Source organism: Gallinula chloropus (assembly GCF_964237585.1).
Source record: "Gallinula chloropus genome assembly, chromosome: 2".
In the NCBI taxonomy this organism is placed as follows: domain Eukaryota; kingdom Metazoa; phylum Chordata; class Aves; order Gruiformes; family Rallidae; genus Gallinula; species Gallinula chloropus.
Window position 1 is genome coordinate 103,794,780 of NC_140086.1, and position 17,239 is coordinate 103,812,018.

General features: G+C 40.4%; 1 protein-coding gene across 1 annotated transcript in view; it reads right to left on the reverse strand.

The window, feature by feature from the left end:
• CUL1 (cullin 1) overlaps positions 1-16,939 on the reverse strand; it is a 49,938-nt gene extending 32,999 nt beyond the window's left edge. Inside the window, exons 1-2 of the mRNA XM_084260442.1 lie at positions 16,908-16,939; positions 1,566-1,856 (exon numbers count right to left, since the gene is read on the reverse strand). Of these exons, the coding sequence (XP_084116568.1) occupies positions 1,566-1,705 (140 nt within the window). The 5' untranslated portion in view covers positions 1,706-1,856; positions 16,908-16,939. The remainder of the gene's footprint in view (positions 1-1,565; positions 1,857-16,907) is intronic.
• Positions 16,940-17,239: the final 300 nt, after the last annotated feature.

A 17,239-nucleotide genomic window follows, 5' to 3' on the forward strand; every position in this document is an offset into this window, starting at 1 on the left:
CATTACTATTATAAGAAGCATTTTTTAGTCTTCAGCTGCCCTGCTTGATAGAACTCATACCATGAGTATATATTAAAGGCACTCAGAAGAAAAAGCTCTCAGAGGTTCTACTGCATCTCCGATTTGTATCGGACATTCAACTTCCGCAGACTTGTTTTGTTCACTGAAGAACAGTCCTGAACACAACACTTCGAGAAATCCATCACTTAAAGTCTTAAGATAATTTCTAACCCTAAACTACATGTTATTTCATCTTCCCATCACTATTAAAGAAGTATCCTAGAAACAGATATGGTACTTCTTTATCGGCTCGGAGTTTTCCCTCACACCCTTTAGGAGCATGGATTCTGCAGGCACAGGTAAGATCGCCCATCAATCCTGGGATTACCTCTACAGAAAACAAACTTTCCTATCTTCTAGAAAGTCATGAGAACTACATCATTAATTGCTTTATAGCCCTCCAGCTTTTTATAAAAGCTCTGTCCTTTCAAAAAAATTAAACAGAGACTAAAGTTTGATACAAAATTCCAAACCAGTGCCAACAACTTTAGACATAAGTTAACCTATCAGAACAATAATGTTTATTAAAAAAAACTTTGAAAAATTGATAAAAATAGCAGAACTACTTAAAGTAGGATAGGATACTTAGTCATCATTTCTCCTATATGTCTATACACACTTTGCTGTATCATCACATTCTTAGGCAGAAGCATTACCCTACTGAGTAACACAAGGTTACAAGAGTGATGCAAAACAGAGGCGGTCCCTCATCAAATCCATTGTAGGTGCCACTTTCTAGTTGGAACATAAAAGAAGGATTTATCACTTTTCAAAGTCCTGAAGTCAAACACTGAAACTGTAACACAGCAAGAATCACATCACACCTTCAAATTAGTTAAAAGATCTTTACCCACAGCCTCACAGAAACAAGTATCCTACAGTTTTCCAAATAGAACATAAGCACACATGTACAAGGATGAATACAACCATCCCCCCCTTTAGCATCTTACAACAAGTCTCAGAATGGGGACATGCTCAAAAATTTCAGTAGCTCTCTGATGCAAGATAGGAATTCAAGAGATATCTACTAGATGCACTCTCACTCCAGGTGGAAAATTATAAGACCAACTCAAGAGTAAAGCACTACTCTTGAGGTTGACAGAAAAAAATTGGTAATAATGTCTGGGTACCTGGAAATAAGACCTGCAGTATAATACCAGAGACGAACACACAAAGGGAAAAGAATGTCTGTTTTCTTTTAGCATATTGTGGACTCAAAATTAGACCTATTAATAAAATCACTCTAAACATCTGTTCTGTCAAAGATAATAATCAAACCTGAAATTCAGTGGTAGCCATAATTATGAAGACACTTTCAGACAACAGAATGTTCCTGCTTATTTGCCAGTAAAGTTAATCAGAAAAGGCTAATCTTCAAAATAAAAATATATTCTTACAAGCCACTAAGTCAAATAGTTATGAAGCAGTTTTGTGTTTAGAAAAGTAAAAAGTTATTTCTAATCTGCTAACAGTGAAAGCACTAACTGGTTTAAGCATTAGGATACGTGTAGAGTTCCATGTATCTGGATTTTGCCATACTTTGTCTGGTGTAAACCTGTTGAATTCCAGCTCTTAGGTCATCCCATATCTGGTCAAGACCGATCTGTTTAAGTCCATGTGGGTTCTGACTCCTATTTGATGACATTTTGTATTTCCTGTGAAGTCTTCCAGTGCAGCAGCCTAATCTGGTTATTCCTCCATCAGAATCACAAGTCAAGTAACATTCTAAACCCAGTTGCAGCAACTCAGTGGGATATTCTTTATATACAAAGAGCGATGTTTCCCAAGAAAATAATCTGCAAAAGTAGAGGAAAACACACATGTTACATGACAATCCAAATTCATTCAGTCTAGAGAGATACAAAATTATGCATTTGGGACATTTTCATGTACACAGATGAGAAATCCATGATGAGATATGAAATACTAGAACCAAGGAATTAAAGAATTAAAGGAATTCCAAAAAATGCAATTCAGCAATCCACTACAAAATATGACTATCAGTGCCCGTATCTATTCAAGTCCTGTAGGTAAGAGTAAAAATTCTTCCCAAGCAGCAGAGACTACTATCTTCCCAAGCAGCAACACAACTCCAGTACTTGCAAACAGCTCATTGTCGCATGTTAACTCATGAACAAGCATCCTGATGGAAATCCAAAATTAACCAGAAGATATGGAAAAAACCCCACCTATTTTTCTTGGGTTATCAACAGCTTTCCAGACTTGAAATTCTCTTACAGGTAACCTAAAAATCCAGGGTGTTTTGGGATCGGAGAATTTTAACTGGTAAATGCTTACATGATTTTTTTTTTCCCCTCAGTAAATGAACACAACTTCCTGCAAAGTCATCTACCAGCAAGATAATATTCAGCTAATAATGGTGGAAAAAAGAACACTTACGGAGTACACAAAGTAAAGATTTTATGAATTGTGAACGAAAGAATAAGAAAGTAAGAAAACGCACAAGTCCAATGAGCACTTAAAGCACACAAAGTTTGGCAGATAGTGAAAAAGATTGCTATCAATTCATCAGCCTCATGAAACGACAGAGTAGGAAAACAGTCTCCTTTAAGGACTGCTGAGAGCATCAAGCAGAAAAAGATTAATGTTTTTACACAAGTCCTTAAAAATATTTTACAATTTTAACATCTAGTCCATCACAGCAATAAAATTAAGATACCTGAAAATGACAAAGGAAGTAACACAGTTAAAAAATTAACCCACATAGAGACTTGTAATGTCAGGAACAGCTGCAGCCTTTCAATACATCAATAGGGCTTTTGAGAAAGACAGTGAGAAGCTTTCTACCAGGACAAGACAAGGGTCAATAGTTTTAAATTGAAAGAGAAGTTTTTTTACCAAGAGGGTGGTGAGGCACAGGAACAGGTTGCCCATTGTGGCTGCCCCCTCCATGACAGTGTTCAAGGTCAGGTTGGATGGGGGCAACCTAGTCTAGTAGAAGGTGCCAGGGGGGTTGGAACTAGATGATCTTTAAGGTTGCTTTCATACCAAACCATCCTGCGATTTTGTACCCTGCAGCCCATTCACTGAAACACTCAAAATGGAGTGAAACGTTATGACTTTTTGCCATGCTTCTATAGACAAGAATATAGCTTTACAATAAACCTTTCCAGTAATGGAGCTTGCTGGATGAGCCTTATATGTATACCTCCATAATTTCAAGGACAGTATAGGTTGAGACCTGATAAATCCTATTATTTGTTGTCGACCTCTTAGCAGTGGAAAAGTAATAATTCTTTCTGGATGTACAGTATGTCACAGGTGCTTTGTTACAAGCCATGTCTAGGCTACTGCATGTTCCACTCCAGGTAAAACACTGTTTTAAAGATTAAGTATTCAGCTATATCCACCCTGCCCCTGCCCAATTATCTGTAGGCCTTCTGCCTTTTTTCTTTGACCCTAAAAAGACCAGCTAAGATAGAGACATCTCTTTAGTTTTAAGTCAATGACTGCTTTACTGCAGCAACACAGAAGTTATAACTTCTCATAGTCCTTTACTGTCCATCACCTATAAGCATTTAAATTTCATGCTCTAAGTAAAAACAGAGAAGTACTTTTGTTATGTCAATCTGAGCAACAATTACTGTCTCATTTCAATCAGATATAAACTGCTTCTGTAGCTATCTTTTTACATGAGCATCATTTACTTAGAAAATTAGGTGGAAAAACAAGAATACAATCAATATATCTTATAAAACATACACTTAAAATTCAACCTTAACATTCTGTTTATGTAATTACAGCAAATATTAAAGACACACAGGAATACTTTGTGTTTACTGAATTTCTGGAAATCTAACCTGCTGCAGTACTAACAATGACAGTTTTTCATGACTGAGCAATGAAAGCCACCAAGAACAAAGGTCCACAAATGGCCATTTGCCTCTAATTCAGGACACACTCTGTACATGTTACACACCCAATATCTTGGACTATGATCCTTTGTCAGGACTGCAATACAAAGCAAGGAAATTAATTTGATACCTACAATTCAGGAGAGAAGATATTTTTTATGCCTTACACTGGGCACTATTTGAATTCTCTACATAAACAAGAGAAGACTCTACTACTACTGCAACATGTGTAAAAAGTAACTGACCATTATTCTCTTACTAACCTGCAAAAATCAAGCAGCCTATAATTGGGGTGCATTTTAATAAAAATATTTTGGCATAAATAATGCCAAATACTTCATTTGTGTATAAAAGTTCATAGCAAAAGACCAACCCCTTGCCAGCCAGCAGAACACAGAACCCTTCCAGGGCAGCCAGAAGGGAGGAACAACAGCCAGGGCTCTTACTCCAACCTTTCTCCACATGTCAACAAGAGGCAACCACTCTTCCACCTTCCACTGCAAGCCTGTGGTAACCAGCTGCCCAGCAGATGTAGAGTTTAACCCTTCATGATGATGGAAAGATTTAACTTTCTTTTCTATGTAAGCATCTCATTTTTTATGTACCCTGGTGCATCTACAAATGCTACCTTTTCCCAGTATCTTTTAAACTCAAGGTATTCCTCATTCATACTGTACTATTTTTTCTCTCCCCTACCTCTAAAGTGATCCTCAGTAATTAGGTTAGGATGTCACCATTAAAAACAAAGCCATGAGAAAGAATTCTTATTTTCTCATACATTCCACCACAGAGAAGTACCTTTTCTTAATAAGCAACAGATTCCACTGCATTTAACAACATTACCTCACTGTCTCTTGGCTGGCTTCCAATTGGAATTTCGCAATTAGACACAAATACAGAATGATAGCATCATGTCACTAACTTCTTAGCCTCAAGTAATATACTGCTTCTAGTTAGTTACTAGTTAACAGTTGAGAAATAAAGTAATAGATGAATGATGCTATAAACTACTAATAATTGTTTTGCAGATTTATTCATGGGCAGAAAGACAGAAAGGTATTTATTAATATATTACCTTAACAAGAGTAAAGTTTCACTATGTAAGAATACTTTAACAGCAAAAGCATGTTTATGAAAGCAGTAATTTTTACCTAGTAGTTAAACTAAGCTGTGGCATTGCCTGCATAGAGAGAGGAGTAAAACAAGGCTTTTTTATACTATTGTTATACACATCCACCTAGTGAAAATATTCAATTCTATTTCATGTTCAGAGTCCAAGTATAGTTTTCAAAATTATTTTTGTAATCCACACACTGAAAAACCTCTCCTAGTCAAGCCATTCTGGAAGGTCAAATCTGATCCACAATGGTTATACCGTATTCCTTTACCCAAGGTCCTGATTGCTAAACTTGAAAAAAGGGAGAACAAGGAGCTCAGAAGTCCACCATTTCTCAGTGCCCAGTTGCTATGCACAACTGCCAAGAGCAAGGTGCCCTCCCAGGAACCACGAGTTGCTACAAATGAATTAAAACTTCAACAACCTTTATAATCAGTGGCATTTCCCATCTTCTGAAGTGCTGGACGGCAGCACCGTGCACAAGTCAGTCTTAGACTGACCATCACTGTACTTTCCTGCCCAAACAGCTCAAACTTGCTGGTAACCTGCCTCATGGAGAGGACCACCTGCCCAAGTTGCAAACATCCACTCTGTAGTTCTGACCAGAGAACCCAGACTTCATTTTATCATCTTCAGGACCAGCTATATTTACATGGAAAGAAAAGATTACTCCTGCAGTTTCCCTGATATATATACAGTTTAATGCAGCAGCAAGGGCGTTCAGTGCCATCCTATCTTTCAGTCTTGCATTTGAGTACTGCAATTAAAACATCATCAAACAAAACCATCATTTCTGCCCATGCCAACTGTCAAAAGGAGGTAATATTTCTGCCAAAACTTTAGAAGAGCCTTGAGGGACTGAAGGAAATGCTATTCCGTCCTTTTGATTACTGGGGGGTACATGACACACCTCATGCAAGGAAATGCACTGCACTGAAAACAGACTTTTTGTTTTCACTTATTATTCAATAACAGTATTTCCTTACATATCCAAATGATGACCAGAAGAAAATCAGTGTTAACTATTTTTATCTAAAAAAACCCCACCCCCCTGGATTTACAGCACCTCAAGCTGCAAATACCTGGAGTGACTACCTCATTTCATGCCCTTCCTCATTTTTATGTCCTGATACAATGTTACAGCTCTACGGCCAGTACATGCATGCATGACCCCTTGTTCTCCCACAATGACTCTTTCTGAACTACCTACCTGTGTCAAGATACCTTAGTTCAGTATTTGTATAAATAATGACAAACAGAATTTGAAGTTGTCAGCTTCTTGGCCCAGTAAGAACTTAGAGGTCCACAGGAAGGTTTTCCAACTGACCCAAGAGCGCAGACAGCATTTGTTTAAAGGCATAGTAGAGATGCACAAGGCCTAGACTTAGTAATTCCACATATTTTATCCCTTGTCTGATTTCAAACATGAGAACACTTTAAGTTTACAACTGTGTATTAATGAGAATTTCACCTCTGTACGCTGCCTCAACTCCATTTTCTAAAACTGAATGCAGGTTTCAAAGTAGCAAAAATACAGTACAAGCTCATTTGGACACTGGGTGCAGTTTGACATCTTTTGTAAAAATTAGTGCAGTGACCATTTTCACTGAAATGGCAACTACAAGCAAAATACCAGCCCACCGGGCTGAAAGGATAAAGTATAATAAATACTGGATCTTTGACTTGAAAAGATAAACAGTAAGTTTAATACAGCCACAGGCTTCAAAATGCAAGATGAAATTCCTCTTGTCCAACTCTTCCCCCGCCCCTCACTTTTCCCAGCCTGACTCCTCTGACTCTATCCTGCTCTCCTGTTGCTGTATTTCAGCAAGACCGATGCAGAAATTCAACAGATGCTCCTGTATTAAGCAAACAGCTACGCTCAAAAAGGTTCCCAACCAGTTTTACTCCCTCAAAGTCTCTATCACCTCCACACTACAGCCAAGGCAACTATTAAGGTTATTTAGCCAAGATACGAGGGAACTGGCTGAGCCAGCATCATACAACACAAGCACACAGAAAGCATTTTTTCTAAACCAGAAATACATTAAATGCTGCCTTTGATCTAACACAAGCTGTTTGCTTGTTCCTATACTATTTTAAAGCAACTCAGGATATTCAGATGCTGGTTTATCCTCTAGCTCACATAAATTTCACAATCATTATTTAAAAAATGTATTGCCTATCAAAATATTTGGCAAGTACTAGCATTAGGCTTGATACAAAACATACCAACAATATAACAAGCCCCTCTCATAACCAAAGAAGTTATTATTCACATATCCTCTCATGGACACTTGCACAGATATGACACTGCAAACAACCTACCCTACAAACCACACATAAAGCTTGCACCACTGGACTACCGACACTTAGCAGCAAGCACACACCTTTTGAAAAGGCATGTAAATGCAAAGTACCGACCTGAGAACAATATACCTGTCTCCACTCCTAGTTACCTCTTATAATACAATCTGCAGGATTAACTAGATATAAACACTGGGGTGGTGAGGTGCTTCTCTTTGCTTTCATATATTCTTATTTGCCTTTACAATTTAGAAGCTATTACTTGGTAAATTTTTTCCAGGTTAAAATAAATTCTCTCGAATACTAAAGGACACGACCTCCTTTCTAGCACATGTTTATGTCTTGCAGAATAGAAAGAGACAAGAGAAATAATTCCATTTTGTCCCTATCATCACTTGCACTCACAATTTATGATTCCAAAAGACCCTTTTTATATCCATGTACCTGCAAATTAATTATTTACTGCTTACCTGACTGCAGTTGAGGTTACCATTATGAGCTGAAGACTACAATGTTAAGCCACAGTCCTGCACGTAACATTTTATAGCACAGACATTTCTGTCCAAAAGTATTTTAGGCCACTAAATATACAGACTATAAACTAGACAGACAGTTTATGTGTGTAAAGTGACCCAATCCTTAAAGCAAGACCAGGAGCCAGTCTAGTGTCCTTAGCACTTTATATGCTACGAAAGTGCAAATTAATCAAAATCTGGAGAATCTGTCTATAGCAGACGTTTCCCCTGTGCCCCACCAAAATGAAACCACAACTAGTCTAAAAAATTGTTATTCCAGGAATCATATCAATAACAGAAGAGAAATATTTGATATGGAAAAAGGGAGAAAAGATTCTAAGATAGTTATGAAAGAAATTATGCAAATTACAATGTTCAGTTCCTCTGTATTATTACAAAATACAGAGTTACATGTCATGTGAAAAGCTTTAGCTCACCTTATTTTCAAGACAGTTAAATGCAGTTCATCTCATTATGATAAAAGGCAGATGCACACATGCATACACTCCTCCCAAAAGTTGTCTTTAGGCAGTAAAAGGATTCTGCACAGTATTAAAAAGAAATTAAAGATAATAAAAAAATAAGTTTAAAGTAGAAGCAAGTAGGCTCAATTTGTCAGCAGTTTCGTACCAAGTTGTGTAAATTCGGTGTACAGTTTGAGCAGTTGCTACTTTGCCTTCCTGGCAAGGCCTTCATTTAGGGCTTCAGTGTTCTTCCCACACCCCCTCCTCCCTGTGTTACAACTGGGATCTGCGATACCTAAAGCATTTCAAGTGACACAGTTGCCAGCCACGGGAAAGAAAAAAAAAGCCTGGATGTATTCTTCACAGCTAGAAAGAGACTTAAATTCACCTTTATTTTCAAATTTAAACAGAATATATGGAAGTAACTTGGAGTTCCACTTTTTACAACTTTATTTACTTATATTTTGCAAGATTGTTCACTAAAAGCCTTTTTAACTGACATGGTTTTAATTTGGAACCATAGTTCAAAAGATTTTTCCAAACCATAAGTGACTATTCCTCAGAAGAGCACTGAGTAAGTTTTGGATGTGCAGCTTTTACACATCTCTCTATTTTTTTATTAGTTCTTTAAATTTTTCCTTTGCTTCTTGGTCTGAGACCCTTGTCTTCCTTGAGCAAACAGCTCCTCCACCCTCTGACAAGAGATCTCCCTACAGTAATGCAATAGCTAATACAAAACACAACTTACTCATATGCACACTGCTTAATAAACAGACAAGGTCTAGAGTAGCCATGGTTTGCCAATATCTATGGAAAAAAAAATCTCCTTTCTGCACTTGCAGCTAAAGTAAATTTTGGTCAATAATAATAATCTTGCCAACAAGAAAGGATTCATGGTAGTCTTATTGCATCAGCTCTGCAAATAATGTAAAGGACTATATCCTTAACACTACTATACAGGTAAAACATTTCAGATTTTGTTTGGTCACCTGTAAGAGATCACTTTTTTGCAGTTCAAGTAATCCTTGTGTACAAAGTTTTTCAACTACTCTTAACCTGAACATGTCCTTTCTAACCTGAAGCCTCAGGTTTTACTGTGCTAAAAACAGGATGCAGACCCTACACTTTTTTTTTTTGAGTCTGCAGTGATAAGATTCACAGTTTCTTAAAACACTGATTCTTACACCTTGGAAAAAGGAAATCCGCAGACTGGAAAAGAGCAACACTATGTGCAAAGAGAATGAAGTCAAGATAAAAGAGCACTGAAGAGGAAGAAGGGTGACACAATGTGACAGGCCTTGAGTATTCCCACTTAACTCTGGCTTATATGATATACAGATACAACCTGCATTAAAAAAAAAAAACCACAACCCCAAACAAGAAAACCCCTACAACAAAACCCAAATACACCTAAGTCTTGAAGGACAATGTGCATGAAGATAGAATTCTTGAATCAGCCAGGAAAATTCAGAAAAGGAAAATGATGTAGGACAAGCCATGAAGACATAACATTAGCTATCCAACATGCCAAGTAGAAGACAGAATACACCGTTTTTCTTAGAAGGAAGGGGGGAAAAAAAAGGATGCAGCAGTGGGGAACTGTATCAAATGCAATTTAGAAAGAACAAACACAGAAGTCTCTGGAAATTGAATTATCTTGGGTCGGTTTAGAAATCCTATTGATCCTGTGAGGACAATTCTTACATCTAACTACTTTCCTAAAAGTCATCAAAAAGTTAACTAAAACCAACTTAAGCTAAAACACTGATCCTAAGGATCTCCACCAAGAAAATCTTGGTACAGTCTTACAGTCCACTTCAGACACAACATAATCTCTGCCAGAACATGCAGGGCTAGCCTATGGACCCTGACACAAATCCCCCTCCATTATAACAGCCTGTAGTGCACCACAACTTACACTTTCATTCCAACTTGTTAGACACAAACAGGAATTTTCACCTGTAGTAACGTTTCCATTCCAAGTTTTTCTATACTCTTGCAAGGTAGCCATTCTAACCAGTAACTTAAATAGTACTGACGTTAACAAGTGTAAAACAATTCTGGCTGGGATCTATTCCCAACAGCTTGCTAATTTTACAGCATCTTCCATCTTGTTACTTTTACAAGACCTCAACTGATCAAGGCAATGCAGTTTGCTACTTCAATTTATAAAGATTACAGCCACACCAATTCATCCTGCAAACAGTCTGACATTTTCTGACATTCAAATACACCACAGGAGCATGGCTTAAATTCTGAAGAGCTTCCTCCTTTATCTACTTTCACGTTAACGTTTCATTCAGAAGTGGCAAGGATTGCAACCCTCAAATAGTAAGAACCACCTACAAAATCAAGGAGTGTTGCAGTCACATTCATTTCCTGCATGTGACAAAATCATTACCCTGCACAAGCTGTCTGTGTGTCCCTTCCTTCTCTTTTTAAAATCATGTCTTTCTAATTGCAAAGATGTATCTCCTAGTGATCTAGATTCCTGCTATGGTATAACACTGAAAACACTGTTAGCAATGAACAGTACACCTCCTATGTATTTCATTCAAAATGCCTAAATATTGACAAGGCACACTTGCCACAGCCAGCAAGGAAAAGAATGAGAACTTTCTCACTCAAGTTTAGAAATGGATTAATATGTGATTTTTCTGGTTCAACTATGAAAACTGTAACAGCCCTAACTCATACCAAAGAATTTTTACCTTACAAAGAGTTTCACTTTCAGCAATTCGGCTTTGACCTCTAATGACTGCAAAGGCCTGCCTGGTACAGAAGTGAAAAAGTTTAAGTCAACTTTTTAGGAGTTGAATGAGACACATCCCTAACAGCAACACTTAAATCCTGCTTCTTGTTGATTTGGCTTGCATCATTAAGTTTGAAAACTAAGCCTGCATTAGAAGCTAGCATAAACAATCTAATTACTTAAGAATATATTTTGATTTTATACTACTCCTATTAGCAGTGGAACTCTTGCAAATGCACACTTTCAGAGATAACAAAACTCTTCTGAAGTGATCTCTGTGAAAAGTATGGAGAGGAGTCTTTTTTTAAGAAAATGCAGAAATTTTAAAAAGTATTTTCAACTGTACAGTGAAGCTGCTGCTTTGACTACCCAGAAGCAAGCCCATGACATTATTACCATGAAAGCCAGATGGGAACAGCTAACAAAACAAGAGCTATTTCCTACAGCCCTCTTTCGGCACTCATCCCTCACCACCCCCACCCCCCACCTCCCACCTCCCCCCCAATTCAGTCCTCCAAACTTTAGATAAAATTTCCAGATGACAGTTTCCACTGCTGTGGTGGCTAGAGGTGTTTGCAAATTTACATATTAAGTTCAAATTACAGAGCAAAACAGGGTGTACTGAGGTCACACCAGCAGCCCAGCTTCTAAAAAATAATCCATGTTAAGATATTGTCCAACAGAACAACAAAACCAAGTTACATTGGATGCAAATTAAAAATATAAAAAAATTTTCTGAGCTCAGCTGTGGCTGAAATTGCATTCCTAATAACCCAAATTCTTGTAGCTCAGTACTTTTTAAATTTAAAACACTTTTACTCTATATAATGAATCAAATACATCTAGCCCTCAGTAACAAAGCCATCAGTATCTCCAGGAAAATGGGAGAGGATAAGCACATGCATGTCCTCAAAACATCAGTATGCTACCAGAACAGAATGAGAAGCTCCTCACACTGCAAAAACTTTCTATCACCATGATCCTCACTATCATCTGTGAATAAAAAGTTTCAATTTCTCCTTCAAAGTAACACCAAGTTTGAGACATAGAGCATCATTAACCAGAGCAAATCCAAAGCAAGGACCACTGCCTATCACCTTTATGGACCTCTAATTTAAAGAAAAACACAAGCTGAAGTATTGAACTGATTCTCAAGTCTAGCACACAACTACAAAGACCTCAGAGAAAACTGTGATCCTTTGTTCTTAGTACTGATGTCAAGTAATGCCTTGTACCTGGTAGACCAAGCTACAGCAGAGAACCTTCTGACTCCAGAGCCAGAACAGAAGGAGGTAACATTAATTTTTCCTGTGTTTCTGGAAAAACAAAAAGTTACACTGCTTATTCAAGAACCACAGAATGGTTTGAGTTGGAACGTACTTCAAAGACCATCTAGTTGCAATGCCACTGCCATGGGAAGGGATACCCTCCTCTAGACCAGGGTGTCCAAAGCCCCATCCAACCTGGCTTTGAACACTGCCAGGGATGGAAGGTTAACTCCTCTGGGCAACTTGTTCCAGTCCCTTCCCATCCTCACAGTGAAGATTTCCTTCCAAACATACCCTCTTTCAGTTTGAAACCATTTTCCTTTGTCCTATGCTTCCAGGCTCTTGTAAGAATCCCTCTCCAGCTCTCCTGTAGGTCCACTGGAAGGCTGCTGTGAGATCTCCAGAGAGCCTTCTCTTCCCTGGGCTGAACAACCCAAATTCTCTCAGCCTGTCTTCATAAGCGAGGTGCTTCAGCCCTCTGATAACTTTCATATCCCTCCTCTGGACTTGTTCCAAGAGGCCTAAGCCTGCCTTCGGCTGGGGACTCCAGAGCTGGGTGCAGTACTCTCCATGGGGCCTCACAATACCAGAACACAGGGTGAGAATAAGCTCCCTCGACCTGAAGGGTATGCTTCTTTTTACAAGTTTGGGCTACCACTGATGAAGAAGGTAGGGCAACCCTGAGGATAAAGTACAAGAAATCCCAACTCTGGCAGAAAATTTACATATGAGTCTAGTAGTTTCCTGCAGTGCAAAACAGAATTAGTATTTCCCTATTTTCACAGAAGCCTTCAGTCAATATTTTTAAAGGTTCACAGATGAAGAGGAATTTGAAAAATGTTAATTAAGTGGAACATACTAAGTGTGTGGTTTATTTAAAAAGACCTATTTAATTTTGACCTGTATGATTTGTAAGAGATGAGGTAGCAATATGAAGCAGTTGATTGTTGTGGCATCAGAGCTTCTGCAGGTAAAAAGAAAACTGTCAGAAAATTACCCACTAGGACACACATTACCCACTAAACTAGTGTTTTTCTCCAGCAGCTGCACTGCCACTATTCCCCAGTTTTACCTCACATAACTACTCATGCTGGATAATCCAACAAGCATTTAAATCTGACAGTGTTCCATCTCTGTAGTTAGGTTAAAGACTAGAAGTTACAGCACTACAGCAGGGTACATCAACTTAGAACAATTTTATCACCAAGTCACTTAGTCTTGTCCGTAACAGGTCTGTACTGCAGCACTGTAGAAACATCAATAGTCTGTACTATACATCTGTAGTAGTTCTTCCACTGAAAAAGCTACAACATAAAATATCAGGTTATTTATGTAGAGAAGCTCAACAGCTCCCCACAATCTTCCAACCATTACATTTTCTTGCCCTTTCCTTACTGAAAGTTTTCCTGTAATAAGTAAGGGAAACTAACTCAATGATCTCTGAGACAAATTAAAAAAGATATTTTAAGTTCTCAAGCTTTATAGCTTCTAACTTTTACCTAAGCCTCTAAATGTTGGTTCTAACCACCCTCTCTTTACATGGAGATTATTTTGAAAAACACAGTAATTAAAAAGTTTTTATTGGTTTGCTCTTGCCAAAAAGACAAGACTAGCACCCCAGCAGTCCGTTTAAAGCACACTCGTGCATTCCTAAAGGACATGCAGAACTTCCAAGGCCAAATTTTCCACACTCTTCTTTCTTTCAGCTCCATGTAGCAGACAGGCTGTATTAAACTGCAGGCTACCAGGACTGCCCTGTGCACATCCTCATGCAATGCCTATCCAAGTGGGCAACAGCTACCTGTTTCCCCCCCGCCACGTACAAAAACAGACCCTGATGGGCAGCATGGGAATAAAACAACAGCACTGATCCAGCCACTTTAGACTTTAATCTGATTCTGCCCTGGGTGACTTAGAAAATTGTGGTTGAAAAGTGTAGTATATGTGACATCAGTATCCACCTGTAACAGGTTGACAACTTCTTGCTAGGACAGGCCCCTCACTTCACATTCATAATACAAGTTCTTTATACTTAGAGTGGTATACGTGCAAGCAGGACATTTTTTTTAAAGCTGTCTCATCCACTAGGAATTTAAAAATAAAATGAAACAAACTTCAATGCCAAGAGAGAAGACTCCAGGTATATCCAAGTCATACAACTACTGACACCCAGGATGTGACTCATCATTAAGCTGGGCCCTACTGAAATAATGCTGACTACACAAAAACCTGTCACAGCTGGAGAAATGCAACAGATGAAAAGCAGTACTCAGTAATCTTAACATGTAAGTTGTAAGAAAACACTTTTAAAACTCAGTAGCTGAGGTAACTTTCTCAAAGGACTCAGTATTATTTTCAAAACAATAAAGTTAGAATGTAAGACCTTACATTAAGACTAAGCTAAATTCAAAAAAGCCACCCCTAAATTTGTATCCAAGTAAGTTCAGGCATCAATTTTGCTTTAATTAATTTAAAAGCTTTAAAGCAATGTGATATTCTTATACCAACAGCCTACATAACAGGCCTAAGTTATAAAGCAAGTTCAAACCAGTGTAAAAAGGACTAAGGTAGAAAAAGAATAATTTAGTAAAACCAGCACAATTCTGTCAGCCAAAAAGTGGGGTGCATATGACTAATTTAGGTGCCTAAAACAAGAAACTGTTCTCTACATAATCCCTGGCAATGGAAAGTTTCCTCCACAGTGGCAGAAGCCTAGTTCGGTTGATCTGAGCTGTTGTCAAGTTACTGAGATCTGCCTGTACTCAGCTGAGAGAATAAGGAGCTGTTAATGCTGGGCACTGGACCTGGATTCTAGTTAGGTGTGTGAACTACTCTCCAGACCAATAGTGTTCCCCATGCCTCCATGGGACAACTACATCCAGTAGTAGAATTGCACTTAAAATACAGGGTGACGAATGTGAAATGTAACCAAACTTTAAGAACCAAAGCACCTAAGACACACATAAAATAAGAAGTTGAGCAACAAACAGGGAGAAACAAGAGAAGTTGCAAAGCAGAGGGAAAGACTTCTTCCTAGTAGAGTCCCCAGCATACACAAAGTGTCAATGCAATAGAGACATCTAACCACAAATACACATTACAACAACTCACAGTTAACATCTCTGGAGTAAAAAAAAGGATGCACCATGGTATCTATGAAGTATCTTACTACTTCCCAAAGATGATACATCCCAAACACAGTCCATATTGTAAATTGATACGTAGTTGATATGTTATACAAACAATATCCAGCCTAATTTAAATTACATAGCCACTAGATATTTCTGGTCCCCAAGGATTAGTCCTCCTAGTCCTGTCAAAAGGATTTCCAAGACAGATTTTCTTTTCCCCAGACTAGCATCAGGGTATTAGGTCAGAGGCATATGATTATATATAAATACATATATAATGGGAAAGGTAATATCCATCAGCATCATTATCATTCTATAACTTTAAGAAACAAGAAGAATGGGAGAAGGATCCCTGTAAAGACATGGTTAGCTTTCAGTGTCAAAGTTACTGTGAAACAAGTGAGGTGATTATCTGCGATGACAAAAACCTGCAGGACTAGTCACCTAGATGGAGGCAATAAATACACAAACCGATAAAAGGTTACAAGGGGCACCTTCTCTGCTAAGGCCACAAGAGTAGGTAGCAACAAGAGAAAGCCTGATGCACAGTTCTTAGACAGTGAGAGAAACCTGGAGGTGACAAGAACCCAGCAGCTACGATGAGGACAGAGAGAATTTGTCTAGGTACAACCAAACAGCTTCTAGACAGACCTGAGTGTCACCAAGGTCTGAGGATGGCTGGAACACAGGAGAGTGAAAGGAGGCAGCACAGAGAAGGGCAGGGAGGACAGAGAGCAGGTGAACACACTGAAACAATGCACAGCGAGGCTGTGGCCAAAAAGCTCACAGGGAGATGAGCAAGGCCTGGGAGGTGCAGGGCCCGGGATGGCTGGGGTGGGAAGTTCTGGGGCAGGGAGGCAAAGCCGGGGGCACGGGAGGTCAGGCCCGAGGTCTTAGAGCTCGCGGGGCACAAGGGAAAGGCAGGGGCAAGGGAAAGGCAACCCCCGCCGTGCGAGGCCCTCGGTCACGGGAGAGGACAAGCAGGCGGAAGGAAGGGCCAGGGAGGGTGCGAAGACGCGAGCAGGCTGGCCAGCGGGGCCGAGGCAGCCGGCAGGGCGGGCTCCCGCGCCCCAGTGGGGGCGACGCATTTCGAGTGCGCAGTTAGTGGCCTCCCGCCTCCGACCCGGCCCGCGGCTCCTGGGGCCGGATGCGGGAGAGAGCCGGACAGCAGCTCCCGCCGCCTCCCTCGCTCCTGAGCCAGGTGCGCGCCCGGGAGAAGAAAGGCGAGCGGGCGGGCAGACAGGCCAGGCCGGGCCGGGCCCGGCCTCCCCTTCCCCTGCTCCCCGCGGCGTGACTCAGTGCCGAGCCCTGCTCCGCCAGGCCCGCGCCGCCTCGGCCCACCGGGGCTGCCACCTCCTCCCGGGCCCAGCCCGGCCCGGCCTCGCTGCGACACAACGCCGCGGCCTCCACACACTCACCAGCATCGCGCGTCCCGCAGAGTCAGGCCGCATCCGCCCGCCCCTTCCGCCTCCGCCAGGCCCGGATCTGCCGCCGCCTCTCCTCAAGCGCGGCTCGGAGAGCGTAGAGGCGCCGCCCCTCGCTGGCCGCCCCGCCCTGGCCCACGGCGCTGGGAGGCCCCGCGGCCTGCGGGGAGTTTGAGCCTGTGACTCCTCGCGTTGGAAGGGGCTGCTTGCTTCCCTTCCCACCCCCGGAAGGCGGGCGAAGGGTGCTGCGGGAGGAGGGGGGTGGGGGGTGCAGCACCGCGGAGCCTTCGCCTTGCCCGCACCGCCGGATGAGTACCAGAGACTGG